This window comes from Eublepharis macularius, chromosome 10 (assembly GCF_028583425.1).
Source record: "Eublepharis macularius isolate TG4126 chromosome 10, MPM_Emac_v1.0, whole genome shotgun sequence".
Lineage (NCBI taxonomy): Eukaryota > Metazoa > Chordata > Lepidosauria > Squamata > Eublepharidae > Eublepharis > Eublepharis macularius.
In genome coordinates this window covers 16,112,684-16,129,494 of record NC_072799.1, presented here as the reverse complement: position 1 = coordinate 16,129,494, position 16,811 = coordinate 16,112,684, and the positions used below count along the sequence as shown (strand labels likewise).

The 16,811-nt window shown below is 44.3% G+C and overlaps 1 protein-coding gene across 1 annotated transcript in view; it reads left to right on the top strand.

Moving 5' to 3' along the window:
- SCD5 (stearoyl-CoA desaturase 5) overlaps window positions 1-16,457 on the top strand; it is a 58,852-nt gene extending 42,395 nt beyond the window's left edge. Inside the window, exons 2-5 of the mRNA XM_054990274.1 lie at window positions 3,954-4,084; window positions 5,956-6,161; window positions 12,695-12,927; window positions 16,267-16,457. Coding sequence (XP_054846249.1) covers window positions 3,954-4,084; window positions 5,956-6,161; window positions 12,695-12,927; window positions 16,267-16,457 — 761 coding nt within the window. The remainder of the gene's footprint in view (window positions 1-3,953; window positions 4,085-5,955; window positions 6,162-12,694; window positions 12,928-16,266) is intronic.
- Window positions 16,458-16,811: the final 354 nt, after the last annotated feature.

Here is a 16,811-nt window from a genome sequence, read left to right as displayed (position 1 = left end):
ATGACATCACTTCCCGAGAGTGATATCATCATACCGCCCAGAGGGTGCTCCTGTGCTTTGTTGTGAGCCAATTTGGGCCCCAAATGGGCTGGATTGAGCCCATTTGGGGCCCAAATCAGACTGCTGCAAAGAATGCACCCCTGCAACTGCACAATGATGTAACTTCCTGCAAGTGATGTCATCACACAGGCATGGGAGTGCACTTTGTGTGTGCACGAGGAAGATTCACAATAAGGTAAGTGCTGGGACCCCCTTCCCACCCAGAGGAGAAGGGGACCTGGCAACACTAGCCATAAAGGAAAAATACCCTAAACTTAAGTGCCTTTGCCAGCCATAAAACCAAATCCCAGTTGATTTAAAACCAAATTCCAATTGATTGGTTTGACAGTTGTTTTGACAGAAAACTGACAAAGTGAGTTTCCTGACAAATAGTCTCCCGCTCATTTAAGGTTGCCAGCTCCGTTAGGAAATTCCTGGAGATTTGGAGTGTGACACCTGGAGAAGGCAGAGTTGGTGGAGGCAAAGGACCTCAGCATGATATAATTCCATAGAGTCCACCCTCCAAAGCAGCCATTTTCTCCAGGTGAACTGTTCTCTGTAGCCTGGACATCAATTGTAATTCCGGGAGATCTTCAGCCACCACCTGGAGGCTGGCAGCCCTGCTCTCATTCTCTTAGAGCAGAACCACAAGTGACAAAAGGCACAGATTGGACACTTGTCAGCTTCCCTCAAGTTTTGATGGGAAATGTAGGCAGCTTGGTGGAATGTTGGACAAGTGACAGTTGAAAAGTCCATTGGACAGCAGTCGGAGAGCCAAGCTGCAAGACCAGGACGCCTACATTTCCCATCAAAACTTGAGGGAAGCTGACAAGTGTCCAATCTGTGCCTTTTGTCACTTGTGGTTCTGCTCTCACACTTCAAATCCTTTTTCAAAACCCACCTTTTCCACAAGGCCTTTGATTAACTTTCAGTCTCCCTTCTCAAAAATGAATCTGAATGTATGCCATGGAGCTGCTTCTACTGAATCAAAGCATTAGTCCATCAAGGTCAGCGTCTTCTCAGATGAGCAGATTCCAGGGTCTTGGGTATATAGGTTTTCACTTACTACCTCATCCTTTCAACAAGGGATGCTGAATATTGAACCTGGGGCCTTTTGAATGCAAAAAAGATGCTCTACCACTGAGACGCATACTCTTCCCCCTCTAGATCGTGTGCTCTTTCTTCCCCCCCTCACTTTAGATTGTAAATCCCTAAGGGCACAGGCCTACATCCCCCCTCTAGTTACTCTACGTCGAGTAATATTATCAAGATCATGTATTAAGATTGTCAGAACAGGCTCTACCGGAAATGCTGCCACCATCTGGGCAGTGGCACTAATCCCTCTGGGATTCCCTGCCCGGGAGACATTGCATGGCCACCTGGATTCTTGCATTCAAGTAAATGATACACTTAGCTCTTCAGGGGGGCGGCTTCTGTCTCTGCTCACGTTCATATCATCTTGTGCTGCTTCGAGGTCTATTTTATAATTTGTATTGTGTTTAAAGGGTCTGTGAGCCATTTCAAGTATTTTCTCCTGGGAAGTGGGATCTAATCAATCAACATATATATTGATGGCACGGTATAAATAATGAATAGGGCTAAAACTTTGCAACGGATAGATTAATTATTTAAAGCCTTGGTTGATTTGGTAGGAGCTAAACTTAACTTGCAAGGTCAAACTTTAATTGGTGAGGTTGCAAGGTAATCATAATGCTTAGCAGCTGTAGAGCATATTCTGAGTTCCAAGCAGTTCAGTTATGTTATTACAGTAATCTTTGCAACAATCCTCTAAGGTTGGCTTGTACCGCTATCTCCATATTGCTCTTGGGGGGCTCAGCCTGACAGAGCACTTTGCCCAAGGGCATCTAGGAGCACTGTCTTTTTTAAAAAGCTCACCATGTGTTCAGGGATCTAATTCAGACTGCGACTGTGGTGTGAGAAGGGACAGCTTTAAAGCCCGGGGGGGGGGGGGGGTGCTATTTTCCTGATCAAAAACAGCTCCCATGTAATGGTATTTCTCCACTGTCAAAATGCAGTTGCACTGGTATCAGGTGCTCGTGCATTTTCATAATATAGTGCTTCCCTACGGTTGTCAACTCTGGGTTAGGAAATTCCTGGAGATTTAGGGGGTGGAACCTGGAGAGGGCGGGGTTTGGGGAAGGGAGGTGCCTCAACAGAGTATAATGCCATAAAGTCCACCTTCCAAAGCTGCCATTTTCTCCAGGGGAACACAGTTCTCCTCTCTCTTCCCATATGGGTAAAGGAAATACTCATAAGTATCTCCATGGGATTCACGTTCGGGGAGCTGTTTCTTTGCTTACCTGTTTTTTGGAATCCATTCAAAGACTTACGGAGGAGTTTCCATTTACTTTGAACTTTTGGAGTTTTGTGAACTGTTGGGTATTGTTGTGTGTCACTCATATATCATGATTAAGCCTTTGTATATTGTATGCTCTAAGAATTGGTACTGTGTCCTTTAATTTACCGCTGTAGGTTTTTGTTCCTCTGCCACCTGGAGGAGGGCAACCCTATGCTCTCCTAGGACTAGTTTTGGTCAGAAAAACGGCACAGGGGAAAGGCTTAAGGACCTGCTCCTCTCATGCTGTTCCCAAACCAAATCAGGGCCCCACATGCCTGGGATTTTTTTTAAAAGCTGGGTGCTCTATGCAAGGAACTCCCAGTGTATTGTGTAGCTGGGCCTCAGTCAAGAGACTGGAATCCAGTACAAAGCCTTAGCTGATTACTGTATAGTAAAGGGGAGCTCATATGGAAGAAGGTGGGCTGAAGCCAAGCTTTAAAGGTCAATGGCAGCACATTAGAGAGTGCCTAGACACTCATAAGGAGCCATTTTAGTTCTGTCAGCACCACTGTTCTATGTCAATATATATCTAAGGTTGCTGGACCAAACCTGGGCCGATTCCAGACGACTAACCTTAAATCGCTCCATGCCGCCCTCTTCCGGATCGCGACGGGGAAAATGCGAAATATCGCGTTTCCTCGCGCGAGTTTTGCACGACGACGCGCAAAACTCGCGCGAGGAAACGCGATATTTCGCATTTTCCCCGTCGCGATCCGGAAGAGGGCGGCATGGAGCGATTTAAGGTTAGTCGTCTGGAATCGGCCCTGGCAACCAACAGGAGGGCTGGGTGTAGGGACATGGGTGGGTGTAACGCTGGTGATGTCACTAGGAGCAGAACTACAAGTGACAAAAGGCACAGGTTGGACACTTGTCAGCTTCCCTCAAGTTTTGATGGGAAATGTAGGCAGCTTGGCAGAATGTTGGACAAGTGACAGTTGAAAAGTCCATTGGACAGCAGTCAGAGAGCCAATCTGCAAGACTAGGATGCCTACATTTCCCATCAAAACTTGAGGGAAGCTGACAAATGTCCAACCTGTGCCTTTTGTCACTTGTAGTTCCGCTGTACATCTCTTCCAGATAGAACCCAGAAAGTGACAAGGGGTAGTTCTAGGATGTAGTTGCTCAATCAGAGGAGTAAGCCGTGTGTAGCAAAATAGCAAAAAGTCCATTAGCACCTTTAAGACTAACTTTATTGTAGCATAAACCTTCGAGAGCCGCAGCTGTCTTCATCAGATGTATGAAGAGTATGAAGAAACTGGCCAGAGATATATAGGGGGAGAGGGTGCAGGGAGTGAGGGCCATGTAGATGCAAATCAGTTGCAAAAGTCATGGAAGAGGTGGAGTGCACCCTCTCCCCACTCCCCTCACCATCTATATATCTCTGGCCAGTTTCTTTATACCCTCCATGCATCTGATGAAGAATGCTGTGGCTCTCGAAAGCTTATGCTACAATAAAGTTGGTTAGTCTTAAATGTGCTACTGGACTCTTTGCTATTTTAATACAGAACGTATCTGTGTGTCTGTATGTATTCATTCAATTCTGTTTGTCTTTCAGCTTACTTCTGTTTCGTAGTGACAGCCCTGGGTGTGACAGCAGGTGCCCACCGCTTGTGGAGTCACAGATCCTACAAAGCTAAGCTACCTTTGCGGATATTCCTGGCTATGGCCAATTCTATGGCCTTTCAGGTAGGCACATTGCTCAAGCTCCCCTTTGCATGCTTATCGCTGGATTTCTCCACTGTAGTTTCGATGACTGGCTGCAGAATGAAGTGGCTAGACCGAAGCCTCGTGCCCCTTATGAAAGTTGTATCCGTGGGCATTGAGCGGCAGTTGTTCTTTCACATATGTACACTCTTTGCCGTCGTTGTGTGAACAAGCCTGCAGGCTGCAAAATTCTTGTCCTAGGGATGGCTGACAGAAACAAGTAGAACAAGAAAAACTTCCTCATTATGACTCAGCCAAAGGATAGTTCACATGACCGGTTTGCTGTGCTAAGGAAGAGGGGTTCAGTGCATTGCAGCTACACAGACATTATGGTTCCCAGTGCAACCACAGACTAAATTAACTGTTCTTCTCCTGTGAGCATGCTTGAGGTGCCGATGCCTCGAGTGAGCAAGAGTGTCCTAGCTGCTATCATGACTCTGCATGAGTGACTGAGCAAACAGTGATGGCATCACTGGGCAAGTGATGGCGTCACTGAGCAAGTGGTGACGCCAACCATCACTTGCCCGATCACCTTCCCTCTGGGCAGAAGGGGGACAACATACTGCTCACAGCTCACAAGTCCTCAGCCAGGCATCCATCTTAGAAAATCACGCCACCAGCCCCACCCTTCCTAGGAGCATGCATCCTCTGACTTCTAAACAAAACTATCTTAACATTGGCCGCTAGTTGGCAACTAACATGAAAACATCTCTCGGTCGCCTCTCTTTGATACAAAAAAATGATCCTGAATCTGAACTTGTGGGGTGACAATGGTGACTCTCCATGCCATGTTCCCAACACAAAACCAGCTTTGCACACTGACCCTTATTAAAAATTTTAAAACATGTTCATTTTCTCTGTGAGTATTTATGTTCTCGAGATCTAAGTAAACATTTCTTGCAAGTGTGTATAATATAAGCCCAGTGGGTCACTTCTTTGCTGCAGTGCAGAGGGGGAAGGGGTGGTTCCGAGTAGAGAGGGGAGAGGGTGCCCAAACACCCTCCTACCCACTGTTCTTTCAGCAGAAAACTGAGCCAGATGATTTTTGCACCTGTTTTGTTCCAGGTGTATTTCACAAACTCATTTTTGCAGCAGCAAGCCATTGTCTTGGTAGCATTTGATATGACACAAATTATTGCTCTGCTGCTGTGGTGAGTTTTTAAAATGTAGTTTAAAACTATAATCTGGGCTAATGAATAATATAGTCTTTTTGCTCTGTGAATGTCCTAGCTATTGATGATGATGATGATAGCGCTTATATACTGCTCTTCTAGACAGATTAGTGCCCCATCCAGAGCGGTGAACAAGTTAATGTTATTATTATCCCCACAATGCAACTGGGGAGCTGGGGCTGAGAGGAGTGGCTTACCCAAAGCCACCTTCTGATAATAATAATAATAACATTCGATTTATATACCGCCCTTCAGGACAACTTAATGCCCACTCAGAGCGGTTTACAAAGTGTTATTATTACCCCACAACAATCACCCTGTGAGGTGGGTGGGGCTAAGAGAGCTCAAGAGAACTGTGACTCACCCAAGGTCACCCAGCTGGCTTTGTGGAGGAGTGGGGAATCAAACCCGGCTCTCCAGATTAGAGTCCCGTGCTCTTAACCACTACACCAAACTGAGCTCATGGCAGTACAGGGATTTGAACTGGTAGAGTGCTGAGTCATAGCCAAACCATTTAACCACTGTGCTACAGCAGCTTATATTCACTTGCAGTATGTAATCTTCCTTAGCTTTCCATGAGAAAGGCTAAATAAACAACAACAACAATAAAAAGGAGTATATATGACTCCCTGCAGTGATTCAGCATTTACAACTTGGTAATGCCTCCTGTTTTCCACCTAGAATGACATTTTCGAATGGAGCCGAGACCATCGAGTGCACCACAAGTACTCTGAAACAGATGCTGACCCCCATAATGCCCAACGTGGATTCTTCTTCTCCCACATCGGCTGGCTCTTTGTTCGGAAACACCGAGATGTCATAGAGAAAGGAAGTAAATTAGACTTCAGTGACCTGCTGGAAGACCCTGTTGTTCGGCTTCAAAGGAAGTGAGTGAAATGGGGGGGAAGCCCTAGTGAGAGGAGAAGACAGGCTGAAAAGAGTTGCTTAAACACCCACCCACTGTTCTTTTGGCAGAAAACTGAGCCAGATTACTTTTGCACCTGTATATTCACTATATTCTGGCCTGTAATATATTAAGGTTTTACACAACTTAGGGCAAATCCACACTCACTCATCTTCCGCTTATCTTGCGCTGTCGTGGCAATCGCCTTCATTCCGCTACCAGGCTGTGCATCCTCACATCCACCCTTCCAGTGCATCTTCATGGCGCAATCAGTTCTCCACACGCCACTGAGTAAAGTGTCACAGTGGGTGGTTCCATCCTCTGCTGTGAGAATTGACTGCGCTCGTCACTTCCCCCTTTTTTTAAAAAAAAGGGTCAATTATCCGGTATACCGATATCTTGACTCCGGCAAACCGCTGCTCACTACGGTTGGTTTACCAGTATACCGACCTTTATGCACTGTGAAAAAAAAAGGGTAGAAAACGGATTTCCGCGAATATCACGTGGTTTGGAGGGAAGGCGCAATAGTGGTGCGGTGATGGCAGGGAACACGCGGAATGGGAAAGGGTGTGACTATCTGCATGAATAGCACGCCAATTGCGAAAAAGCCGCAGAAACAAATAGGTAGTGTGGATTTGGCCTTAGTGTACAAAACCTCAGAGCTTCAAAGCAAGGGGTTATTCATTTGCCAGTTTGTTATGGTTTGTTCATGGAACTTCTAAGCTGCTTTTCAAAGGGGCTTGCTTATTTATCTAATATATTTGTAACCTGCCATATCTCCTTGGACTCAGAGCAGCTAACAGAGCAACAAGTTGCAACACATGAAAGCAACATAACACTCTGCCAACAAGATAAAAAAAATACATCCTAAAAATGCAGCCAGATTTTCCAAAACACTTTATTCTCCGCCATATGCCGTCTGAAATAAAACCATCTTATGTACCTTTCTGAATGCATAGTGTCAGGGCTTTTCTTCAGCTGGAACGTGGTGTAATGGAGTTCCGGCACCTCTTGAAAATGGTCACATGGCTGGTGGCCCCACCCCCTGATCTCCAGACAGAGGGCAATCTAAACTCCCCTCTGTCTGGAGATCAGGGGGCAGGGCCACCAGCCATGTGACCATTTTAGCTGAGGGCGATTTAAACTTTAAAAAACTCCCCCCTTGTTCCAGCTGATCCAAAGTGATGTCATTGTGCGGTCCTGAGTTCCACCACTGAGTTCCACCACCTCTTTTCCCAGAAAAAACCCTGCATAGAGTGAAGGCACCCTCCATACACACATTAGTAAGTCATTGCAAAGGAATGGACCAACCATATATAAAACCTGCAACTTGACAGACAACCCTAAGGGAGGCAACTACAAGGAGACGGCTGTTTGAAGAACGCAGCTGGTAAATAAGCATATACTAGCTAATACAGTTCTCATAACAAAAAAACCCCACAACCATCGAGGAATAATAAAAACTTGACTCCGTCATGATACGAAAATCAAAATAATTTAGATCAGAGCAGCTTTATGGGCTTGAATACTGTAAAAGGCTGTAGGTAGGACTGCCCTTGAAGACTGCTCCAGAGTTAGAGTTGGTGGGTACAGAATGTGACAGCCCATTTACTGCCAGAGGCTAACCACTGTGAGTGTATCACTCCAACTGTTCAGTCTCTTTACAAGCTGCCTGTTTGTTTCTGGGTCCTATTCAAGGTGCTAGTACTTCCCTTTAAAGCCCCTCATGTCCTGAAGGTCCAGCTGTCCCAATATGTGCTTGTCTGGCAACTCCATTCAGTACAGCATCATTTTAGGGCTGTGCTCCCCCACACATTAAAGTGCAGTCAACCATCACCCATACATTGCCTTTTTTGTGGCTGCCCCTTACGGAAAGGCCTCCCAGAAGAGCTGAAGAAGGCTCCCGCCCTGATGGCATTCTGAAGGATGGCTTACACAGGAAATAAAGCCATCCATAATGAGTAACATCATAAGGAAAACACAGATGGCACAGGACAGCCAATCTGCTAATAACACCTGTGTTGCAGGGCGGCTATGACATCTATTTCCATAGATGCTTAAAGATAGGTTAATTGCAGATTGAACTGAAAATGCTTTAAATTGATTCCTGAAAACTTGAGCTCAAGAATCCCTGTCAATGAGTCCCATAGGCCTGTAGCCCATTTCCTCTTATACCTGCTGATCAAGCCCCATGTTTAATGCAAAGCACATAAAGCTGCTGTATTTACGCGAGGAGAATGAATGGTATAATCTAGCAAGTTTGTTAGGCTGTCTTCTTCTCCATATCATCTCACTTCATCCTCTACCCACCAGCCGGGTTGCCCCATCTCTTGCTTGAGAAATTCCTCGAGATCTGAGTACAGGGCCTGGGGCAAGGAGCTCAGCACAGACATGTCATTCTAGGGCTCCCATTTCTCCTAGACTCTGTGGTATACCATAGAATCCATTCTTCAAAGCTGCCATTTCTTCCAGGAGAACTGATATCTGTTGTCTGGAGATCAGTTGTAATTCTAGGAGAACTCCAGGTCCCTTTGGGTCATGGGTAACCTTATCCATCAGTTGGGTAACAATCACCTTCATGGACGGGACCTGAAAGATCAACTGTGTCCAACACTGATCCATTGGAGAAGACCCATAAAAACTGACAGGGTCCCATAAAGCAATGAATTAACAGTGATCCACAATATATCATCACAAAACACGCACACGAACACACACACATCACAGCAGCACTTCTCCAGCCCCTTGTCAAAAGATCACATCAAACCAACTGGAAAAGTGCATTTTTTGTGGCCACAAGAATTACAAGTAGCATTACCTGTGATGTCCCAGTTCCCTTGCACAGCCTGGGCAAACAATAATGTACCAAAGAATGTCAAGGGGGTGTGCCTGGAGGGGAAAATGGATTGTATGATCCAGCCCTGATCAGTGTTTTAAAAACTGAACGCATGACTTCAGAAACTGCCCTGGCAGAATGCAAGAGGGCCAAGAGGATATAAAACAAAAAAACTCTTACAGAGAGGGAGAAAAACCCCATAGCATCTTGTATATTCTCTTCTGAAAGGCGGGCAAGATCACCCAGCCACCAACCAATACCATTTTGTGCCATGAGCAGAGAGGAGACAGGTGCACCATAACAAAGATGTCCGCAGAACAGATTAGTCCCGATGACTTATACATGGGGGCCAGCAGCCACATGCAGGGGGATGTTTTATGACATCCTTTTACAGAATCTATTTTTTTTTGTAAGAAAGGAAGCGTCAGAGATTTGTGGTGTTGCTTGTAACACATATTGCTGCCCTTCAGGGACCCAAAGATTTCTTCATGCTAGCCGTTTTTTAAAAAAAAACCCTGAAAATAATTGTCCCCCCCCTTTGTTCAAATTGGAATTGCAAGGCAGACTAATTGAAAGAAAGGAATAGGAAGGGCAGCATTAGGGTTTTAAGATAAAGATAGCCTGCTATGTCTGTAGTGGCTATTAAGAAAACATCTATTATTCATCATTAGCAGCAAAGTTATACAAGAGAAGTGAGGGTGGCAATTTTAGCTGCTTCTTTTGTTGGCCGAACAGAATGGCTCACAAGAAGGGACCTTGGCCATAGGTGGATTTCCCACATCACATCCTAAATGAAGGAAGAGCCTAAATGAAATTTGTTTAATGACATCCTCTTAAAAATAAAGGACACCTGATTCATATAACAAGGAGCAGGGCTTCTTTTCAGTGGGAACGCGGTGGAACGGAGTTCTGGAACCTCTTGAAAATGGTCACAATCTCCAGACAGAGGGAAGTTTAGATCTCAACTCCCCTCTGTCTGGAGATCAGGGGGCGGGGCCACCAGCCATGTGACCATTTTCTCCGAGGGCAACCCACTGAGTTCCACCACCTCTTTCCCCAGAAAAAAAGCCCTGACAAGGAGCAAAAAATATAATCAGGCTGCAGAAATCAGTGTTTCATGTTCTAATCATGCAATCATGTCTTACAATAGACATTGAGTGAAATAAAATTTTCAGGTATTTTAGGGAGAGGGCGGGTATTGGATGAAATCTTTAAAATTCATTACTTGCTCTGTAAACTATTGAGTAAAAAAAAAGAGAGAGAAAGATCATTAAATTCTACATTGCATAGTTATGGGAGAGAAAAATGCAATAGGAAAGCTTTAATGCTTATAAGCAATCAAATTCACCTCTCCAGTTTTTCACCCTTCTTGAAGAAGATTGCTATAATTATAGCTACAGTTTCACCTGATATCTGTCTGCACGAGGAGGTTATAAAAAGACACAGTTTAAGAAAGATTTGGGGGGGGGCAAGAAGCTTGCCACCTTTATGCTTGGGGTGCAGTTCTCTGAGCATTGGCATTAACGAAGAAGAAATTTGCACTTGGTGACACAATTCCGGCAAATTGCAATTAGTTTAAGTGATATTATGCTGAAGAAATCAGCAGAAATTCTTTCGCAGTGACAGGTTAGGTTCCAAATGGCTGAATGTAATTAATGACAACCTGGAGAGGAGTGAAGCTTTTGTGGCCATTTTGGTTGGGGATTGGTAGAGGTCCACGTTGGTGGTCCCCACGAGTACGTAGCCCACCAAATTCTTTGAGCCTCTTGTGCACTATTTTTGCACATGAGTTAATGACTGTGAAATGTAATTTAGCATGAGTAAGAATCCAGTTTTTCAAATTCACTGGGAACCACACGGGAAGATGGGACTCCCATTTCAACTTTTCTACCAACTATGAGCAGAAGGTCTCAGCCTGAGGTACCTTATGGGTCTCCCATTTGCTGTTGTTACTACACAGAGTTTACCTTATACTAAAAGGAGAGGTGGGTGGCAACGTTTTCAGTGGAAGACATTTGGTAAGCAGCAGTAAAGTGACTGTGGGCCAAACTACAAGTGACGCCTTACACAGGTTGGACACTTGTCAGCTTCCCTCAAGTTTTGATGGGAAATGTAGGCATCCTGGTCTTGCAGCTGTAATAGAGAACCAAGCTGTAAAACCAGGATGCCTACATTTCCCATCAAAACTTGAGGGAAGCTGACAAGTGTCCAACCTGTGTAAGATGTCACTTGTAGTTTGGCCCTGTGACAAAGATTTATGGGCAGGCATTATAGTAGTGTCCAAACTACTGTACTGTGAAAATTCCCAGAGTGCTGGATATGGGCTTGTGGGATCTGAACATATATACATGAACATATGGCACTGCTGTTCCCCCAAAATGGTTGAAGGACCTAGAAACAGCATCTATGTCACAGAATTATTCACCTGTACAATCTCCACAGATGTTAAATTGGTCACCGTCTGCCAGCAAAACCCTTCTTTCTTTTGGTGGTGGAAAGTGCCATCAAGTCACAGCTGACTTATGGCAGCACCAGAGGGTTTTCAAAGCAAGAGACCTTCAGAGGTAGTTTGCCATTGCCTGCCTCTGAGTAGCAACTTCAGTCTTTCTTGGTTGTCTAATCCAAGTACTAATCCAGGCTAACCCTGTTTAGCTTCTAAGATCAGGCAAGATAGGGCCATCCTGGGCCATCCTAATCAGGGCTTCTTTGTTTCACACTTGTTTAATTTAAGAAGTCTTTACTAAAAGGAATGGATGGGTCTGCATTGGACAATAAATATAGGCATGCTGGGGCCCACTCAATGAATATTTTAATTTCCCTCAATGCTTGATTTCTAAACTCACTTGTAGACATTATACATTGGCTGATTCCACACATGTTGGATAATGCACTTTCAATGCACTTCATCAGTCGTTTGAGGTGGATTTTTTGTTCCGCACACACAAAAATCCGTTCCAAATGATCGATAAAGAGGATTGGAAGTGCATTATCCAACGTGTGCGGAATCACTCGTAGTTGGAAAAAAAGATAAAGGGCAGTTGAAATTGATTTCAGAATCTGATCTCAGTACCACATTTGATATTTATTTATTTACAGCCGGCCTTTCCCATTGAGACTCAAGGCAGATGACCTAGTGTAAGTCAATGCCTCTAATAAGCAATGTAATAGGATTAGGAAGCGGAGATTTAGAAACAAGTAAAAATCTGGAACAAAGCTGAAATAAAGCATAAGTATTAATTGGTGTATTAAATGATACAGAAATTGAATGACAGGACAATACATACTGCAATAGATAGTACTTACTACACACAATAGTATAGTCCACACTGCCTTTCCTTTCATTAAAGCATTTTTCCAGAATCATTCTTTTATAATAAAGCTCTAGTTCCTTAGTAAAAATACCCCCCTGAGTAATTCCATTTTGCATAGTTTGTGAAATGCCAAGAGAGGTGCAGCCTTCCTGATAGCATTTCTTGGATCTGGAATACAGGTTGAAGGTCGTTCTTTCAATTTACTTTGTGTTCTGCATTGCCCATTATTTGGCTACATGCCCACACCTGCTTTAGAAGCAGGTTCTGTTATCCTTCAGTCTTACTCGGCTAACTTGGATTTCAGCAACTTAGGCAATATTGTCTTGTGTGCTGCAGCCTGGTGAGGCTTCCCTTCTTCTTTCTTCACAGGTACTATAAGACTTCGGTAGTGGTAATGTGCTTCGTTGTTCCTACTCTTGTGCCTTGGTACTTCTGGGGGGAGAACTTGTGGAATTCCTACTTTCTTGCTTCGATCCTCCGTTATACCATCTCGCTCAATGTCTCTTGGCTAGTCAACAGCATAGCTCACATGTATGGCAATCGGCCATATGACAAGAACATCAACCCTAGGCAGAATACATTGGTCACTATAGGGGCCATTGGTGAGTACCAAGAACATTATCTCCTCCGTTAAGGTCTTTCCCCCCACCCCCCGCCTGCCCAGATTCTTGTGTGTATGTTGCATGTCAGGTGTCAAATGACCTTCCTTTTATATATATCATTTTAAATTCACATATTTTTACTTGGCCTTTCTCACGAAGACTTAATGGGCCTTATAATTCAGTGTACGGCACATTAAAAAAAAAACCAGACATTTCTCCTGTTAACTGATACTTCAGTCTTCACCGTGGCTTTATGTATCCTCTTAGAGTGTCTCTTCTTTCCAAAACCCCGCTGCTGTCTTCCTTTGCTTCTCTTTGAGTGCCTCCTGAGAGCAAGATTCCAGACTTGCCAATTGTATCTTAATGTCTTATGGTTTCCTGGGAATCACCAAGGCCACAAGAATTCATTATTGGTAATAGCTCTTAGGTAATTGCAGGAGATTGATGAAATACAGCTAAGTTTCAAATTCTCCTAAGCATCTACCATTGTCTGCAGAGAACCATTTGTTTGGGATCTATACGTTTATTGAAAACATTTCTAGCCTACTATTGCATCAGAGAACAGATCCTCAAGATGGGTTACAATAATTTAAACATACACAGAGAAGCTGCCTTAGACCATCAGTCTATGAAAACTAGTATTGTCTACTTGAATGAGCAGTGGCTAGATAAAAGATCACATCACCTCTTGCCTGATCTTTTTTATCTGGAGATGCTGGGGATTGAACCTGAGACCTTCTGCGAGCAAAGCTGAGGCTTTACCACTGAGCAGGGGTCATTTCGTAGAAAAAGGGCTGGAGGAACTCATTAGCATAACTCATTAGCATAACTCATTAGCATATACCACGCCCCCTGACATCACCTATCCTGGTTGTTTTGGATCCAATCCATTGGGCCCAAAATGGCAAAAAGGGGCTGAAAATGGCTGAAAAGGAGCCCAAAATGGTCAGGATCAGGCCGCTGCTGAGCAGGAGAGTGATCCACCATCCGTCAGAGTCCCAATCCAGGCCATTTTTGCCCCAGTCCAGGGCCGATTCCAGATGGCCCTCCCCATCCCGAAATGTCGCGCGTCAAACGCGAAATACCGCGTTTTCTCTCGTGAGTTTTGCGTGACGTCGTGCAAAACTCACGTGAGAAAACGCGGTATTTCGCGTTTTCCGCACAACGACGCACGACGTTTCGGGATGGGGAGGGCCGTCTGGAATCGGCCCAGGCCGAAACAGTTCCAAATGGCTGAGAGTCAGGTGGGCGGAGCCATCTAACGTGACCTCTTTGGGGAACTGCTGGAAATGCATTCCTGCACGTTGCCCCTCAAAATGAGCCCTGCCACTGAGCCACAGCCCATCCCACTTTGAAACAATCATAAAACCATAGGTAGAATCCTATGCTTCTATGAATGGAAACAGGCTGATTCCGCACACGTTGGATAATGCACTTTCAATGCACTTTAGCAATCGTTTGATGTGGATTTTTTGTTCCGCACACAAAAAAATCCATTCCAAATGATCTATAAAGAGGATTGGAAGTGCATTATCCAACGTGTGCAGAATCAGCCCATGTGTACTGGCTTCTCCTCATCACATGTCCTTGTGCCCCCTGCAAGCTTCTGTTGAGGGTTAAGGGACCTTCCACCACAGTACAGCATGTAGCTGGGGAGGCTGCACTGAGAAGGGAGTAGGAATCACTCTTCCTTTCTCTTGTGCGAGGGAAGTAGACTCTGCAAAGTTCAGCTCTGCTCAGGCAAGAGAAAGGAAGGGCAATTTCTGAAAAGTCTCTCTCCGAGTCCTGACTGCCATTCCCAGTTCCTATCTTCCTTTCCTATCCTATCCAGTATTCATATGCATACTGTCACTTGGCATGTGTTCAGTGGAGACCTGAGTTTCCAGGGCCGTTATCACACAGGCCCTTATTTCATCAGTTTTGCACTAGAAATGGTTTCTTCTGTTATCGTTATTAGAACGGATTCTCCCATCTTTTGACAACTGCTTGCGCTTTTAGTCAGTCACATTAAAAAGGAAAAGCGCAATTCGACTGTCAGTCAAGGGCCTCTGGAAACGGGGCCCTAAAAATCCCGCCCCTTAAAAAAAAATTTTTTCGCATATTTGTGCTATATCATTCTTCTATTATACCAATGTTGTGCTGGTGCCAACCCAAAAGCCAACCGTGATAGGTAGCAGAGGTTTCCTGCCCATGGCAGAATAGTGCTATAGCACTATAAGGCTGATTTTTTTAAAAAAAATTACTTTGAGGCTTAATTGCGGGTTGCGCTGGGGCTTGTGGGAGTGTAGGGCAGGAGAATCAGTGTATGGTGAGACAGATGATCGGGGAGAGTGAGCGTTTTGGTGTTGCAAAGCGTTCATAGTTGATCCAGGGCATTCACATGGAAGTGGATAAAGATAACATAAAAGAGTCACAAAGTGTGAATTGGGGAGAATGACGAAATCGCAAGAGAGCCAGAATAAGGTGAGCATTCAGCGGGAGATGGCGCTAGTTTGGCGCTAAATTTATGGCCGTGTGACGACAGCCCAGATCTGCATTTCCATTGACCATATAGTGCTGTGAATGAAATAAACAATAAATATTTAAAATGCTAGTTATTTTTATTGTAAGTACTTCCCAAAATGCAAAAGCCAAACCCTATCTTAGACAAGATTGTGCTTGCTGTGACATAAATGCATACGCTAAACCAAGGCTCTTCCTTTTTTCAAGCAGCCAGTCATATGCAAATATCTATAGATTTACAGTGTAATCCTCTGTAGAGTTACTCCAGTCTAAATTCACAGTGTTCTGTGGGTTTAGATTGGAATGAGTCTGCACAGAATCACCTTGTTAAATTGATTAATCAATTCAATCCCAATCAAGAGTTCTGTAACTGGGTGAGTGCCTTAAAAACAAATTCACATGGGCAGAGATTAAGTGATTCCCCAAAATTCCCAGATACATATCCTGCCAAAAACATTCTATTGTACAATCATATGAATCATCTGATATTGCAAATTGATTTCTATGCTACAGAATACAATGGACGAAGCCAGCTTTGCCCCTTGGAAGCTCATACCCTGGAAATCTAGTTGGTCTTTAAGGCCCTACCAGACCTCAATCTTGCTCTTTTACTACAGACCAACGCGGCTACCCACCTAAAACCATTAACATGTATGAAATCATAAGATCAGTAATAATGGCTCTATATGAGGTGTTTAAACTGTTTTTTAAAATGGTGAACATCACATAGTTTTCTAGAACAAACTTTCCTGGCACCTTTCCAGTGCTACCCTCCATTTTTTTCTTTCCCTTAACCTTTGACCCTTTTCTTTGTTTCCTTTGGGTTTTGTTTCCTAGGTGAAGGCTTTCACAACTACCACCACACCTTTCCATTTGATTATTCAGCTAGTGAGCTGGGCTTGAAATTCAACCCAACCACATGGTTCATTGACTTCATGTTCTGGTTGGGTTTGGTCACCGATCGAAAGCGGGTTCCCAAGGAGATGATCCAGGCCCGCAAAGAGAGGACTGGAGACGGCAGTTCTTGAGAAACGAAACTCGTCTCTGAACATATGCATGCTGTATGTGTTGTTTGTATGTTTCTTCATTGGGGTCCTCCATGCCTCTCCCCCTCCCCTTAGGATGGAAGTAGTATTTTTCATCTAATATAGGCCAAATTAATTCCTGGATTAATTCCATTTTACTTTAGTGCAATGGTTTTCCAATGTCCTGTTTTCCATGAAACTTCCATTCCTGCAAATCTTCCAAGGAACGCCTGTGTGTTATGGGGAATTCTTGGGAAATTCAGTCCTCACAGGTCACTGGCCTGGCCAGTTGGATTTAAGCATTGCTCTGTGTGAATTGAGAACACAGTCTAGAACATATCAGACACTTTCCCAGTG